Genomic DNA, 17999 nt, shown 5'->3' with positions numbered 1-17999 from the left:
ATGGTTGGTGTTCCATGTTTTCTCTTTGGTTGGCTTGCTTCTCCTACTGCTTGTGCACAAACTGAAGACCTCTCTCCAGGCTGGAGGGGGTATAGCTGCCAGGGGAGGAGCTAACAGCTTTATCTAGTGTCAACGCCTCCTAGAGGACATAGCTATACCCACGGTTCCTGTGTCCCCCAATGAAGAGCGAGAAAGAGATTTTACTGGTAAGTTATACAAAAATCTACTTTTTCAGAGACTTTTTAACTGATGACCTGGATATCAATTTGTTATCTGTGGAAGTCCAACACCCAGGACCCCACCGATTAGCTGTTTGCAAAGGCATCACTGCTCCTGTAAGCACGGCGGCCTCCTCGCAGCTCACCACACACAGCGCCGTACATTGTATAATGGCTGTTCTTGGTATTACAGCTCAGCCCCATTCACTTGAATGAGACTGAGCTGAGCGTAGGCCATGTGACCAATGAACGTGACACCACTGGCCTATGGAAAGCAGCATGAAGACTTTTGAAAACAGCGGGTCCCTGGTGTCGGACCCCAAACTATTGGTTAATACGTTTTGGAAAACCGTTTTAACCCTTGTGGTCATTTTATATAGATCGATGTTTCAGGAAATTATCGGGAAACAACCAAATGTTCCTGATAATTGCCTGATCGTCAGTGGAGATGAAGCTGCATTTACTTGCAGCAATCTCCTCTGCAGTGGAGGGACAAGCTATCGATACAGAGATCACTTACTGGTGTAAAGTAGAACTGGCTTCGTTGCCCATAGCAACCAATCAGATTCCATCTTTCATTTTCCAAAGGAGCAGTGAAAAATGAAAAGGTGGAATCTCATTGGTTGCTATGAGCAACGAAGCCAGTTCTACTTCACACCAGTTTGATAAATCTCCCCCATTGTGTTTTATACTGGAGAATCTGCTGCCCAGAAACAATGATTTTTTTTTGTGTTGGCTCAAATACACAGTCACCCGATCATTGACACCTTTGAACCGGCCAGTCATTGGGAGCCAGCATTCCTTCAAATGCTCATCCTCCATCATTGGCCCAGTGATCGGTCTGTGTGAGGGTCCATTCACACGTCCGTAGAATGGTCTGCATCCGGGTGCGGACCCATTCATTCTCTATGGGGCAGGAATGGATGCGGACAGCACACAGTGTGCTATCCGCATTTCCGGAGCACACCCCCAATCTTCCGGTCCACGGCTCCGCAAAAAAATAGAACATGTCCTATTCTTGTCCGCAGTTCTATGGGGGTGCCGGCCAGGTGTATTGCGGATCCGCAATGCACTAAAGACATGTGAATGGACCCTAAAAGGACCTTAACACTTTTGTCTAGAAATACTACTGCAATTTTTTTATGCCATCCCCCTACTGGAGTGAGATTGTGACTTTTTTAAGTCGCAGTGATAAATCTAGAGTGAAAAAACCCATGCCCACTTTCCCACCCACTAAAAAATTAGTGGCGTAAAAGGGTAGGACAGTTCTACAGAGGCCAGGACATTCCGTTCTGTAAAATGCGGAACGCAGACCGCAGAAGCTGCTGCGGCCGTGTGCATGAGCACTAAGGCATATTTTATGCCAGAATCATTTGCCAAAATTTTGACCCATTTTGTTGCATCTTAAAGGGGTCTTCCACCTTTTAAATATTAATGACCTGTGTATTATCCTTCTTTACTTTTTATATTTTATGTAGAAGACTACGAAACCATTGCTGATCATAAAGGGAAGGGAAACGGTAAGCACCACAAGAAGGTCATTGAAGCTCCGAAAGCCCAGAAATATTTCCACTTTGAGTACTTTCTTCTCCCTGAAGACACCGAACCCACCAAAGTGGATGTAGTGATGTTTGGGGTTGTGGCCAAGCTGTACATGGAGCATGAGACTCGGGTGAGTTGTAGAATATTTGAAATGGGCTATTATGCAGTGTATGCACTTATTAAGGAAGGAATCGTATCTATAGTGAGGTAGCTCTGGCTGTGATGATGGCATCATTAGTGGTTTCTTACAGTATACTGGCCACACACGTAAGATCAATGTCTGCCAAACCTTATCATCTTCACCTGCACCAGCCAACTATCTAATGTGTGTGGGGACCTGACGGCAGATGTTGGTGGAAAGAACAATTGGGCACGAGAGGTGTCTGGCAGCAGCTTACCCCATCACCCCATTCAGAATACATGAAAGTGTGGCTGAGCCCAGCATGCATGTATATGGGGTGCCTAGTAGTCAGTGTTAAGCTCTATTCACATCACATTAAAGGGGTATTCCCATCACAGACAATGGGGGCATATCGCTAGGATATGTCCCCATTATCTGATAGGTGCGTGTCCCACCTCTGGGACCCACACCTGTATCGAGAACGGAGGGGGGAAAGTGGAGGTTTCCCAGGGTCTGGCCACCGCCAAGCGCTCTCCCCATACAAGTGAATGGGAGCACACCGTGCTTGCATGGCCACCAATCCCATAGGGCTGACGGAAATAGTCGAGCACCCCACAGAAATGAATGTAGGGCGGCTGCGCATGAGCACCTTTTCCCGCTCTGTTCTCGGTGTAGGTGCGGGTCCCAGCAGTGGCCGCACCTATCAGACAATAGGTGCATATCCTAGCGATATGCCCCGATTGTGTGTGATGGGAAAACCCCTTTAAGTGCCTAAGGACGTATATGCTCCAAATATATCCGTAGGGCTCGATTCAGCTGATAGAGGTGAAAAGTCTGTCCTTCTGGTGTCAGACCAGTATACATGGTATATCTTTTTTTTGTGGTTTTGAATAGAAGAGTATAGTAGGGAATACAGTAAAAAAAAATACAATGCAGTACCTGTTTTTTTCTACAATGGGAACCTATTAGGGTGTCTTGTCACAGCCCCCATCACAGATCCTGCCAATGTGTACCTCCAGCCTAGGCTTTTAACGTGGTGTGAGTAGTTCCCTAATGTCCATTTGTAAGGACTGAGAGGGGAAAATACTTTTCTCACCTAATGAGTTCAACTGACTTATCCGTCCACTGTATTCTTTTCTTCTATAAGCCAAATGGCACAATCTTCTTTTTTTTGTGCTGTTTTGGCTAATGGTAGAACTGTCCATGTCTATGCTTCTCTTACATAAGGTGACATATTCTTGTGACATCTGTGCTTTAAAGGGGTTGGCCAGTTTCCAGGGGTCGACTCCCAGCACCCCCGCCGATCAGATGTATGAAGAGAACACAGCGCTAGTGTGAGCACTTCTGTTTTCCTGCTTGCTGTTGACATTGCAACGACGAGCAAGTGTAATTACAGCTCCCCTGTCCCATTCACTTCAGTGGGAAGGGGCAGATGGAGTGTAACTGCGCCTGTTCACCCCTGCGATGTCAGCGGCAAGCAGATAAACAGAGAAGAAGACACATACAAGCACTGCGGTCTCTCCAATCAGCTGATTGGATAGGTCATCAATATTGGAAACTGACCAACCCCTTTAAAGGTTTTTTTTTCCTCTCGCCTCCACAACGGCATGACTTCCGTTTGTGTTCCGTATGTCTTCAGTTTTTTACGGTCCGCAAAAAATCGACTGAAAAAAAAGAGAGGAAAAAAAAAAGAATGATTAAGGACTTCAAAAATACAGAAACGGATCCGCAGAAAACAGATGAAACCATTCCGTATGTCATCCGCAATTTGCAGATCCATTGACTTGAATGGGGCTGCGGACAATAGTAGTACAAGCTTCATATTTTTGCGGACTAGAAATGCGAAAACACAGATGCGGACAACATACTGAACGTTGTCCGCACATTTTATTCACCCATAGAAATGAATGGATCCGCATCTATTCCGCAAAATGCGTAATGGATGCGGATAAAATTATACGGTCGTGTGAATGTACCCTTACCTGGAGGTTACTTCGCCTTCTTCAGGGGCAGGAAACAATTAGATCAGTGCATAAAACGCCCTCTCCCATGTCCTGCTCCAGTTATTTCCTGTCCCTCAAGGAGTGCAGGAGAGTCAGTGCAAGCAAGACCGCAAGGTTTGTTATCCCGGTCCTTGTACCGGAGGGCTGGTGCAGGGGGTAGGGGCTCGGGACTTTCGCTTGTCCCTTCTACCTCTAAGTATAAGTCCGGCAGATGCCGGCAACTCCGGGCTGATATCCCTGCTCCAGGATGCGGGAGCATGTGAGGTGTTGAGAGCGGAGTTCCAAACAGGCGCATGCGCAGAGGCACTGGAGAGCGAGACGTCGTCTAGACGGAAGTGAGGGCGCGGCGTGATGACGCCAGACGATTTAGCGTCCACCACTGCTTTGACGAGGAGGTGTGAACGCTGGAGCATGGTGTCCCATACACGCTGCTGGACATTAGGTGGTGTGAAACGTCCCTGGTCTCAGTGGGAGATGTTGGCCACAAATCTTCGGATCCTCCCAGGCCCTTCAGTCCGGTAAGTCTCCTCCAGGAGGGCCCTTTTACTTGGCAATGATTAATAATCACTGGGGGATTTCATGCAGGTTCTGTCTGCTCTTAGGTGACGGCTCCTTTGGTTACATCCAGTGTTTTTATTTTTTTGGGCTAAAAGTCTCCTTTGCATTGTAGGGCAAAAAGAGTGCAAAAGCCATTGGAGAGCCGTCACAAAAGAAGAGATGTGCCATCTGTAAAAAGACCCTTCCTGCTTCCACAAAAAAAACGGCATTACCTGCAATTATAAATTTAACAAACACATCCAATACAAAAGATTCAAGATGGAGACAATAAAGTCTACGATCAATCTACTTCAGAAAGACTGCTTCATGGTAACCCTAGATCTTACAGACTCATACTATCATGTCCAGATACACCCGAGATAAAAATTCCTAAGACTGGCAGTCTGGCTGGGGGGAGAAGTGCAACATTTTCAGTTCCAGGTCCTTCTGTTCGGCCTCTGTTCAGCCCCCAGAGTCTTTACAAGATCATGGCAGAGGTAGCATGCTTCTTTCATCACTCTGAGGTATTGCTTATACCTTACCTCAATGATCTTCTGATTGCCGCTCCTTCAGAAGAAACTCTAAGGCTGAACTCCCAAAAATCAAATCTCCTTCCAAGCCAACGATGTGTGTTCCTAGGTGTGCTCTTGGATTCGGGTCGGATGACCTCTTTCCTTCCAATAATAAGACAAAAGGATCTAATTTTCAAGGTATCGGAATTTTGCCAAAAACACAATGTGTCAGAGACATAATCACCATCTTAGGCCTCATGACTTCAACGATACCTGCAGTAAAATGGGCCCAGGCTCATTCAAGAGTACTTCAGTCTTACAGACATCATTAAACATAAAACTAGTAATACCTTCAAAGATAAAACCATCTTTTAATTGGTGGCGAGATCTTAAAAATCTTTCCAGAGGAGTAGAATGGTGTCAAAAGGATCAGCTTGTCTTAACGACAGATGCAAGCAGGCAAGGCTGGGGGACTCACCTAAAAAATCAAGTAAAACAAGGACTGTGGAGTCCCTATCTGGCCCAGTCATCCCCAACATGAGGGAACTTTCAGCAGTGTGGCAGGCCCTAAAAGCCTTTTCCCCACTTCTAAACTTAAACCATGTAAAAGTCTTATCGGACAACACAACGACTGTAGCCTACTTGAACAAGCAAGGGGGTAAAAGAAGTCGTTCCCTATCTCTGATTTCAACAAAAATCTTCAGGTTGGCGGAGAGAAACCTGATGTTCCTTTCGGCTGTACACCTAAAAGGAGAACAGAACTGTGTGGCAGATTTCCTAAGCAGGAGAACACTAAAAGAAGGAGAATGGAACCTTAATCATAAAGTCTCAGATGGGGTCTCCCAGAAATCAACCTTTTTGCCTCAAAAGAGAACAAAAAAGTTCCAACATTTTTCTCCTTATCCCACCAGGACCAACCATTACAGGCAGATGCTCTAACGGGTCAGTCGCCGCAGGGCCTTCTATACGCCTTTCCACCATTCGCCTTAAATGGGTTGTCCGGGTTCATGCTCCGATGCTCTCCTTTGCCCTGCGCTGGATTGCACAGGGCAAGGGCACTTTTATTTACAATAACACACTGCCGGGCAGAAGCTTCCGCCCAGCAGTGTGTTCGGTGACGTCACCGGCTCTGATGGGCAGGCTTTAGCGCTGCCCTAGCCGTTTTACAGGTTAGGGTAGCGCTAAAGCCCGCCCATCAGTGCCGTTGACGTCACCGGGCTCACTGCTGGGCGGAAGCCTCTGCCTGGCAGCCCTATGGAGAGCCCGGTTCGTCACCGGAACTCCAGAAAATGCCTTTGCCCGGAGTATGAACTGCTCCGATGCTCAAGTCAGGGGGGCTGCCTGGGAGAAAATGGGGATATGTCCGGTTTCAGCTCTGAACCAGGACAACCCCTTTAATACCAAGAGTACTAATGAAAGTGATGGAGGACAGAGCACAACTAATTCTCATAGCCCCCTTCTGGCCGAAGAGGGCCTGGTTTCCCGTTCTGAAGTCCCTATCAAAACAGGACTTTTGGCATCTTCCTTAAATTCCGGATCTCCTATACCAGGGCCCAGTGATACATCTAGGCATTCCTGAACTTCGGCTGATGGCTTGGAGGTTGAACGGGCAATTTTAAAAAGTAACGGATTATCGAATGCAGTCATAGATACATTAATGCAGAATAGAAAGCAAGTGACATCAAAAATATATCTTCAAGTTTGGAAATCTTTTTTGCTGTCAGTGTCTGAAGTCTGGAACCCATCCATGGCTCCGGATGTCAATATAATATTGGATTTTTTGCAAGCAGGCCTAGAGAGAGGCCTCAGAGTAAGTACCCTGAAGGTACAAGTATCTTCCCTAAGTGCCTTTATGGGAACCAGATTAGCTGAACTGGAATTAATAAAGAGGTTTTTTAAGGGAGCTAGTAGAGTTCATCCTTCCATTAGGTCTAAGGTACCCCCATGGGACTTAAATCTGGTCCTCTCAGTTCTAATGAATACTCCCTTTTAACCTCTTGCCGATATTTAAAAAAAGTAATTGTCTTTGAAAACTGAGTTTTTACTGGCAATTACCACCGCCAAAAGAGTGGGAGAAATTCAAGCCTTCTCGATATCTCCCCCTATCCTACAATTCTTAAATATAGAATAATTTTACGGCACTCTCCAAATTTCCTTCCTAAAGTGGTCTCTAAGTTCCATTGCTAAAAATAAATATTTCTTCCTTCTTTTTGCCCGAGGCAACTTTAGAAAAAGAAAGAAGATTTCAGAATTCGGACGTTAGGAGATGCGTCTTACAGTACCTTGAAAAAACTAGAGACTTTAGGAAGTCGGGTCAGTTGTTCATTCAGTACCTAGGCCAGAACAAGGGGAGAGCTGCAAGCAAAGACTCCATAGCAATCTGGATTAAACAATGCATTTTGCTATAGGGAAAAGAACATTTCTCCCCCGCTGAAACTAAGGGCACATTCAACCAGGGCGGTTTCTACATCTTGGGCGGGGGGCACCTATGCTTCCTTAGAGGAGATTTGTCAGGCAGCCACTTGGTCTAGCCCGTCTACTTTCTTCAAACATTACAAACTAGACGTAATTTCTAATAAGGACTTGAGCTTCCGGAGGAAGGTTTTGTCTGCTGTTATCCTGCCCTAGAAAAGTTCTCTGTTAATCCTCCAGGTAATGCTGTTGTGGAGGCGAGAGGAAAAAAACTAAATTACTCTTACCGGTAATTGGATTTACCTTTTAGCCTCCACAACGGCATGGATAATTTCCCACCCCAATTTTCCTGTTGTGTTCATATTATTTTGTATGGATGATATCCTTGTTCTTTATTACTTCATTAAATTGATTCATCTCTTCTTGAGTTACTAGGGTATTAAATGGAGCAGGACATGGGAGGGGGTGTTTTATGCACTGATCTAATTGTTTCCTGCCCCTGAAGGAGGTGGAGTAACCTTCGGGTAATGCCCTTGTGGAGGCTAAAGGAAAATCCAATTACCGATAAGAGAAGTTTTCGTTTATCCTGGATTGATGCCCTTATTTAACTGGCCCCGGCTCCCTGCCACTGTGTTCCGACACCCTGGTTTCATTTGGCAATCTTCCAGTCCTTGGCCTGTTTACTTCTGACCTGGGTACAGACAGGATCACATGTGCTGCTGCAACCAGTGACTGACCTCAGCGGTGATGGGTCAGCAAGTGGCAAGTCACTGCTGTGTCATGTGCCATTGGGGAACTTGTCAATGCTGAGGCCAGTCATTGCAGCCATGACCCCATCTGTACCCAGAACAGGCCCAGGACTAGAAGATCAGCAAAAAAAAAAAGCCAGGTTGCCGTAACAGAGCAGCGGGGAGCAGAAGAGTATGTTTTTTTTCATCAAGTACCACATGCTCTGGAGGCAAAAAAAGGGCCATAATCCTGGAAACACCTTTAACCCCTTGGATACCGGAGGTTATTTTGTTTTTGCTTTTTCGTTTTTCTTCCCTGTTTTCCCGGGCCAACATAGGATCTGCAGTTCTAATACGATGGGTCTCTTTAAAGACTCGGCATATTAGAATGAATAACCGGCATCCCCAATCGCCACATGGGGATGCCGGTCTTAACCTGGAATTGCATGCTTCTGGGTTTTTCGCAATTTAGATGCCATGGTCGCACTTGACCATGGCATCTGAATGACTGCGATCGCCATTATTGCCAGTTGCGCACATTACCATTAGGCCTCTGCTGTTTGAAACAGCAGAGACCTGCCGGCTATGGCACCCGCTGCACGCGTGAGCGGGCGTCTTGTTTAAAGACCTGGGAGCCTAAGGGTTAATGTCCACACATAAGCAAACCAGCACTATTCAAGTAGGTTAGAATGTGGGCATTGATATGAAGTGATTGCTCGGGGAAGTCAATTAAAAAAATGTAAATCGACCAAGTCAGTCGATTCCTTTTTTTTTTTTTAAAGGGAAGCTGTCACCATGTTTTCCCATATAAAAGTTAATGTACCTTCAAGCTTGTCTACCTTGATAGTTCCTAGCGATCCATCCATAACCTTCTCAGGACTAACATGTCCTATTAGATCACCCTCTAAAGCTTTCCTGCCGTTATGCTGATTTGCATAAATAATTCCTTCCCCTCACACCATCAGAGCCTATTCCCCCTCGACTTTGATTGACGGCGAATCTTCTCCTTCACTGCTTGTAATCTCGTCTGAAATCGCGCACTTGCCCTTTCTTAGTTAGACCAATCAGATACTTTAGCGTTTGTCCCCTCCCTCTCGCGCCACTCCGTGCTGGAATGTTCTCAACTATCCGCTCCCCCTGCGACAGAAGATAGCGCAAGTAATTAGGGAGTGCGCATTGCTGCGGGCACTACGTAGTGGTAGTGTGGAAATACTTACACAACGTCGTCTTGCCTGTACTGAGTATTGCGCATGCGCAAGATTTTATCTATAGGGGCGTTTCTTAGGCGGAGCTGAGGAGCTTGACTCCGAGAAAATATGACTCTTCTCTGGTCACACAAGTAAGATATGACTCGTCTATGTTAATTTGCATAAAAGGCGGGAAGTACAAAATGAATCATACTTATTTAATTCGTCTGCAGATGAAATTAAAAGTGTAATTTATATGTTTAGGGCAACACAATGAACATTTAGAAACGCATAGTACAGATGTAGCAGGGTTAACACTCAAACTCAACTCTAATTTATTAACTCATCGCGTTATCTTGAAACAAATGCCATTAAAAAGCAATTGAAGGTGTTTGCTTAACGCATTTAGTTTAGATAAAGCCACGAGTGTTAACTCTACTACATCTGTAGAGGTGACAGGTTCCCTTTAAGCTAAATCAGTTGCAGTACACCTCATGACCAGCAGGTGGGGATGTGGAATGGACAGATCTGTTTTCTATGTTTATTTGAGCTTCTCAAACTGAAGAGACAAAATAGTACATGCTGCAAATCTATAGTAACAGAAAAATGAAGACCATTTTTTGTAATCGGTAATATGAGAAAACGATAAGATCCAAGATATAATGAATAGGCTTAATGAATAGAGCATTCTGCCAATTACAGGGCACCCTGGCACCCAATGGATTTTAGGACATGACCCTGACAGATGGAACCATATAGTTGTAAGGAAGCAGTTCTTAACAGCTTGTTTCCTTCCGGGTGCTTAGAGCTCTCTAAAGCATTCCCAGGTATATAGGATATTTTCTGATAAATATTGAGGCGTCCCTGTCTACAGAGTTCATATATTTCAATGCATGTTATAAGGATATTAATATATTCTGCTGAGATCCACCTTTAAATGTTGTACGTCTTTATGCTATGATTTGATATTACATACAGTATGTGATGTAGATGTAGCTTTTAAGCTTTGTAATATGAAAGAATGAAGATATTGTACAGTAGATATGTACCTATAATTTAATGTGAGCTGTACAAACCTGTCAGGCAAATTAATGTGTAACAGCGTCAAATACGGTAATTAATAATTCTGCCTCATTATTTCCAGTTATTAAAACCTTGGCAAGAAAATGAGAAAATTTGGTTGACATGGAACCACAGCGTTGAACTCTGTGTCACAAAAGAAGTTTTATTAAAAGCGTTAAAACATCAGATCCATGTGAAAGTGTGGAGCACTAAAGACAAAGTGTCCGCTAAAGCTAGATTTGATCGACCAAAGGCTTTTCGAGTGTCAACTGTGAAACAAGGGGAAGACCCTGAAGGTATGCTGATGTTAAAGAGGACCTATCGCCACCAAATGCAGTGCAATCTGCAGGCAGCATGTTATAGAGCAGGAGAAGCTGAGCAGATTGATGTATAGTTTTATAGGAAAAGATTCAGTATTAGGGCTCATTCACACAAACCGTTTGGTCGCTGGGCCTATGTTGCGGACCGCAAATAGCAGTCTGCAAAATACAGGTACTGTATGCGGACCCATTGACTAGAATTGGTCCACGATCCACAAGATACGCCAAAAGATAGGACATGTCCTATCTTTTGCAGTGCGGAGGCATGAACCTAAAAGCCCACGGAAGGGCTTCCAAGTGTTTCCATGGGCTCCGCAAAAGATAGGGCATGTCCTATCTTTTGCCATATCTTTCGGATCGCAGACCCATTCAAGTCAATGGGTCCACATTCGTGATGCAGAGTTTACGCGGCCGGTGCCCATGTTTTGTGGACCACTATTTACAGTCCGCAATACGGTCATGTGAATGAGCCTTTGCTTGTATTTCATTCATTTATAATCCTGCATACTCTGGTTTTGAAGTCCAGTTGGCGGTCCTATCAGTGACTGGCAGCTATCTCCTTATACACAGTCATTGAGGGAAGGCTGTCAATCACTGATAGGCTAATCACTAGGCTAATCAGTTTTAGTCTAGTGTTCGTAAGAGGCAGACATGACCTGCTGTTTTATTGCAGGTCTTGCTGTTTTTCTTTATTTTTATTTTTTTCCATTTTCTTTTCGTCTGCAGGTCTCTGCCTGCTGCAGGATGGGGCTCTATCGTGGATAACCACTTTAGTTGCACCCCCTGCGGGCGCGTACATTGAGTACCTTGCCGGTCACCCAGTTCCCCTTTACTGCATCCGCAGTAGCATGCCGGCAATCCCACGTAAGGCTCCCTTCACACGTCCGTATAATGGGTCCGCGTCCGTTCCGCAAATTGCGGAACGGGTGCGGACCCATTCATTCTCTATGGGGACGGAATGGATGCGGAGAGCACACTATGTGCTCTCCGCATCCGCATTTTCGGAGTGCGCCCCCGATTTTCCGGTCCGTGGCTCCGGAAAAAAATAGAACATGTCCCTTTCTTGTCCGCAATTGCGGACAAGAATAGGCAGTTCTACGGGTGTATTGCGGATCCGCAATGCACTATGGACGTCTGAATGGACCCTTAGTGCGAGTTTGCTAAAGGGGTGACCCTGCGGCACCTGAAGATGCCGGGAAGGTAAGTATTTTCCTCTGCGTCCCTGCTTTTTTCTCCCCCCTTCTGGGTTCCCTTCTCCTCCCTAGCCACCCACTCCTCACCATCCTGGTTCTTCCTCAGCCTCTCCTTCTTCTAATTCAGTCCCCGGCTTCGGCTGGGACTAGGCCGCATGTTTCTCCGGCCTGTACCCGGCTCCCAGGTGCTCCTTTTGCCCCCCCGTTTTTCCCCTCCCCTTGCGTCGCCTACCCACAGGAGGCCCCCACCTAATTTTCTTTCTCCGGAGGGCCCCCATTTTTTTCAGCCACTTAATAAATCGAGGCCCCGGATTTTCCTCCGTCTAGGCCGCATTCTTCTCCTGCCCCCCATCCGCTTCCCGGGCTTTTTTCTGAGCCCCTTCCTGTCTCGGCTCAGGGGAGGGGTCCCCTGCCCCTCCTATCACAGTTATGCGCGGGCTTTGCCTGAGGGGGTGGAATATTTGCTTTTCTGCTCCTGTACTCTTCCAGTACTCTGGGGATCTCCTGGTACAAGCTTCCTGCATGTTCGGTGGCTGCTGCAGCATCTCTTCGGGGGGACAGAACCTGGGGTCTGGTAGGGAAGCCTCTGGCTGGCAACTTTTTTGCTTTTCAGGCTTCCCCTTAGCCACCATGTCCTCTTCCTGAGTAGACTGTCTGTCCCAGCCTCCCCCCGGGGTCGCCACGTACTTATGTGCACCCGTTGCAATAGGAGGTTGCTATGCGGTTAGCTTTGTGCGCAGTGCCTTGTCCCCAGGCTCCCTCAGGGCTCCCCCCGCCCCCCTACTGCATAGGTCCCTCCTGAATGGACCCCTTTTCTGTCCCAGGCTATAGGGAATTTAGCCCTACCCTCCCAATCCATGGTGGAGTTATTGGACCGCTTGCCTGCCCAATTGCGTCCACATGTGCCCCCCCAGGGACTCCTCTGCTCACTGGGTACGCTCAGCTCAGACACTAGGTCCAGTAATCGACCTCGGGTTGTCAACTAGGTCCTGCTCCTCTTCTGTGTCGTCCTTGGGTCACTTCCAGGACAGAAATCCCTGCTCTCATGCGGCAGCATCACCCCCCCTTGGAGTCCTTTGCTTTCTGCCTCGGTTAAGATCAGGGGCAGAGTCCAATAGCGGCCTAGGGTCTCCCCTCATAGGTCCCGCTCACCCCCTGCATCCTGGTTTCCTCCCAGGATGGGATTAGCACTGAGAGAAACGCCTCAAGTTTCTCCTGCCTCATTGGGGGACTTCTCTGCACCGATTCTGACTCGGAACAGAGCATCAGGCGGTCTTCCACCATACAGAATCTCTCTGGGTGGTCAAAGACAAATGTCCACTGAGGAACCTCTCCTCTCCAGGGTTGGTATCCCCTTTAGTGCATTTTCAGATGGCACTCCCCTGGTTGCACAGGTAATTATCCACACAGGTAAGTCAGCTTGCCACCTCTTCTGTAGGTGGTGCTTTACCCGCCACCGTGTTTAGCACGCCGGCACACCTATGTGGTGTCCCAGGTATGTACGCCTTCCCCTTCACAGGGTGGTACTTGTACTACTGCCAAATGCTGTATTTGGCAGATCTTCCTGGTTCCAATCCAAGGTATCTCCTTTTTAGCTGGAGTAATTTAACTACAGGTCCTTCTCAAAAAATTTGCATATTGTGATAAAGTTCATTATTTTCTGTAATGTACTGATAAACATTAGACTTTCATATATTTTAGATTCATTACACACAACTGAAGTAGTTCAAGCCTTTTCTTGTTTTAATATTGATGATTTTGGCATACAGCTCATGAAAACCCAAAATTCCTATCTCTAAAAATTAGCATATCATGAAAAGGTTCTCTAAACTATTAACCTAATCATCTGAATCAACTAATTAACTCTAAACACCAGCAAAAGATTCCTGAGGCTTTTAAAAACTCCCAACCTGGTTCATTACTCAAAACCACAATCATGGGTAAGACTGCCGACCTGACTGCTGTCCAGAAGGCCATCATTGACACCCTCAAGCAAGAGGGTATGACACAGAAAGAAATTTCTGAACGAATAGGCTGTTCCCAGAGTGCTGTATCAAGGCACCTCAGTGGGAAGTCTGTGGGAAGGAAAAAGTGTGGCAGAAAACGCTGCACAACGAGAAGAGGTGACCGGACCCTGAGGAAGATTGTGGAGAAGGACCGATTCCAGACCTTGGGGGACCTGCGGAAGCAGTGGACTGAGTCTGGAGGAAGACTGGGGAGAGGGAAATGCCAAAATGCCTGAAGTCCAGTGTCAAGTACCCACTGTCAGTGATGGTCTGGGGTGCCATGTCAGCTGCTGGTGTTAGTCCACTGTGTTTTATCAAGGGCAGGGACAATGCAGCTACCTGTAGCTATCAGGAGATTTTGGAGCACTTCATGCTTCCATCTGCTGAAAAGCTTTATGGAGATGAAGATTTCATTTTTCAGCACGACCTGGCACCTGCTCACAGTGCCAAAACCACTGGTAAATGGTTTACTGACCATGGTATTACTGTGCTCAATTGGCCTGCCAACTCTCCTGACCTGAACCCCATAGAGAATCTGTGGGATATTGGGAAGAGAAAGTTGAGAGACGCAAGACCCAACACTCTGGATGAGCTTAAGGCCGCTATCGAAGCATCCTGGGCCTCCATAACACCTCAGCAGTGCCACAGGCTGATTGCCTCCATGCCACGCCACATTGAAGCAGTCATTTCTGCAAAAGGATTCCCGACCAAGTATTTAGTGCATAACTGAACTTAATTATTTGAAGGTTGACTTTTTTTGTATTAAAAACACTTTTCTTTTATTGGTCGGATGAAATATGCAAATTTTTTGAGATAGGAATTTGGGGTTTTCATGAGCTGTATGCCAAAATCATCAATATTAAAACAAGAAAAGGCTTGAACTACTTCAGTTGTGTGTAATGAATCTAAAATATATGAAGGTCTAATGTTTATCAGTACATTACAGAAAATAATGAACTTTATCACAATATGCTAATTTTTTGAGAAGGACCTGTATTATCCGGGGCTATTTTCAACACACCCTCCTAGTCGGGGAGTGTTCCAGGCCACCGTATTACTTCTCCAGACGCTGTAGTCAATACACCATCCTGGTGCTAGTGTGCACCACGCAACCATATTACTCCCTTATTAAGCGGAGTACCTGTACAATCTCCAGAGGCTGTATCCATTGCACCTATCTGGTTCTAGTGTGCACCATGCAGCCACATTACTCCTTTCTTAGGTGGAGTACCTGTACCATCTCCAGATGCTGGGGTACCTGTACCATCTCCAGATGCTGGGGTACCTGTACCATCTCCAGATGCTGGGGTACCTGTACCATCTCCAGATGCTGGGGTACCTGTACCATCTCCAGATGCTGGAGTACCTGTACCATCTCCAGATGCTGGGGTACCTGTACCATCTCCAGATGCCTGGTGTACCTGTACCATCTCCAGATGCCTGGTGTACCTGTACCATCTCCAGATGCTGGGGTACCTGTACCATCTCCAGATGCTGGGGTACCTGTACCATCTCCAGATGCTGGAGTACCTGTACCATCTCCAGATGCTGGAGTACCTGTACCATCTCCAGATGCTGGAGTACCTGTACCATCTCCAAATGCTGTAGCCATTACACCTGTCTGGTTCTAGTGTGCATCACGCAGTCATACTACTCCTACACAGTTTCCCCTGTGATCTTTGCTGGGGTCTTCCAGATCCAGGGCTATAGGGATATTTCCAGCATGGAGAGTTCTGGAGAGAGCCCTAAGGACCCAGTCACCCCTGCACCTATGGTAGGAATGGGTATGGGCCTGAAGAAATGTAAGTGATCTACATTTATCTTCTTTCTCTAGAGATAGTGATTTTTTGTTTGTTTAAATTTCCAGGGTGTAACTGAGAAACCCAGAAAAGCTACCGCTAAGATACGTCATAAGGAATGTGGTATCTGTAAGGCTAAACTAGTGCTTCATACACTAAGCCCCTATGTAAAGGGTGTATTGAGAGTACCATAGCGGAAGAATCCCCTAGTATGGTCAAAAGTATGAAGAAAATGATCAGAAAAGAGTTAAGTCTTATGTCAAGTAAAGAACGCAGGCGAAAGAGCGCCAAAGATAGCACATCTTTTTCAATTGTAAATTCTGACCTCTCTAGTTCAGAGGACGATCTTGAAAGCGGTGAAAGGAAGTCTGTTACATCCTCATCAGATGAGGAATGCAGTGGTAGGCCCTTTTTTCCTGTTCAGGAGGTAGATCAATTAATCAAGGCAGTCAGGGCAACTATGAATCTGGAGAATGCAAAAGAGGTTCGCTCGATTCAGGATATCATGTTTGGGGGCCTGCAGACTAAGAAACGAAGAGCCTTTTTTATCCACAAGAATGTAGGGGCCATGATGAATAGAGAGTGGAAACATCCGGATAAAAGAAGCTTTATCCCATCAGTAATCAAAAGAAAATATCCGTTTGAAGAAGGTGAATGTTCTCTATGGGATAGGGCTCCCAAAATTGATGTGCCCATAGCTAAAGTGTCTCGAAGGTCAATCCCTACCCTTTGATGATTTGGGCAATCTTAAGGATCCGATGGACAGGAAGGTTGACACCTTTTTAAGGAGAACATGGGAATCCATAGGTGCATCCTTTAAGCCTAATATAGCTTCCACCTGTACGGCTCGGGCACACATATTGTGGATTAAACAGCTGGAGACGCTGATCTGGGATAAGACTCCTAGAGATAAATTATTAGAATCGGTTGAGGCTATTTGAAAAGCAGCCGATTTTTTGGGCAGACGCCTCTGCGGATGCAGTTAGGTTGTCCGCTAGGGCTTCATCCATGGCTAATTCTGCTCGTAGGGCTATTTGGCTCAAGAATTGGTCAGGGGATGTGACGTCAAAAAAACGCTTATGTGGTATCCCTTGTGAGGGGAAATATTTGTTTGGGTCTTCCTTGGACGACATATTAGAGAAGGCAGGGGATAAAAAGAAGGGGTTCCCGTCTTCTTTTCAGTCGTCCTTTCGTAAGCAGGACCTTTTTCGCAGAGAGGCAGAGGAAATAGGGATAGGAATAGGAGTCCAGCAAATAGAAGTGACAGATGGAAATTCTCCGGGTTCAAAGGGCTGCTGTTCAAAAATCAATCCAGGGACCCCCCTAAGAAAGACAGCTCCCAATGACGCCAGGGTGGGAGGAAGATTACAATCTTTTCTCCCAGCCTGGTCCAAAATATCCAACAGCGCTTGGATCCTGCGCTCATTAGAAGAGGGATTCAAGCTAGAGTTCAAAAAGTTCCCTCCGCAACCATTCAAAATTACGTGAGTAGATCATTCAACTCAGACTGCCTTAGAAAAGGAGGTTTCAAAACTCATTCAAAAAGGTGCACTCATTCAGTGTCCGGAAGAGGAAAGGGGCACAGGATATTATTCTACTCTGTTTTTAGTAAGAAAACCAAGTGGAGAATACAGGACTATCATAAACTTGAAGTCTCTAAACGAGTACCTGTTATACCAACGATTCAAAATGGAGACTATAAAGACGGTAATTCAGCTTCTTTACAAGGACTGTTTTATGGCAGTTTTAGACATCAAAGATGCCTACTATCACCTTCCGATTTTTCCAGGGCACCAGAAATATCTCAGAGTGGCCTTAAGATTCCAGGGGGAGCTGAAGCACTTTCAATTCCAGGTATTACCTTTCGGAATCTCGATGGCGCCAAGGATTTTTACGAAGTTAATCTCAGAGATGGCAGCCCATATCAGGGAAAGAGATATCCTGTTTGACCCATACTTGGACGACTTTCTGATTGTCTTACCAGAGATGCTTATTTCAGGTCCAACAGGTGGTAGAAATCATGACAACCCTGGGCTGGATCCTGAACAGAGAAAAATGGAGACTTATTCCAGAAAAGAAACAGTTCCTGGGAATCTTACTGGATTCAGTGTCTCAGAGATCCTTCCTAACCTCAGAAAAAATTCTGAAAATAAGGTCAGTGGTTCACACCCTGATAAACAATCCGTGTGTGTCCATAAGGAAAGGGATGTCAGTACTGGGAACTCTGACCACCTGTATACCTGCACTTCAATGGGCTCAGATCCATTACAGAGCCCTCCAAGAGGAAATCTTGGGGAACTGGTCAGGAAAAATGGATGACCTGGAAAACAGTATAGTGATATCAGCCCAGACTTGTCAG

At 46.0% G+C, this 17999-nt stretch overlaps 1 protein-coding gene across 1 annotated transcript in view; it reads left to right on the top strand.

Annotated features, from left to right (window-relative positions):
* CFAP92 (cilia and flagella associated protein 92 (putative)) overlaps positions 1 to 17999 on the top strand; it is a 135372-nt gene that overhangs the window by 6186 nt on the left and 111187 nt on the right. The window contains exons 2-3 of the mRNA XM_040408789.1: positions 1697 to 1890; positions 10405 to 10618. Of these exons, the coding sequence (XP_040264723.1) occupies positions 1697 to 1890; positions 10405 to 10618 (408 nt within the window). The remainder of the gene's footprint in view (positions 1 to 1696; positions 1891 to 10404; positions 10619 to 17999) is intronic.

This window comes from Bufo bufo, chromosome 9 (assembly GCF_905171765.1).
Source record: "Bufo bufo chromosome 9, aBufBuf1.1, whole genome shotgun sequence".
In the NCBI taxonomy this organism is placed as follows: Eukaryota; Metazoa; Chordata; class Amphibia; order Anura; family Bufonidae; genus Bufo; species Bufo bufo.
Note: the sequence above shows the minus strand (reverse complement) of the source record. Positions and strands in the feature narration are given on the sequence as shown.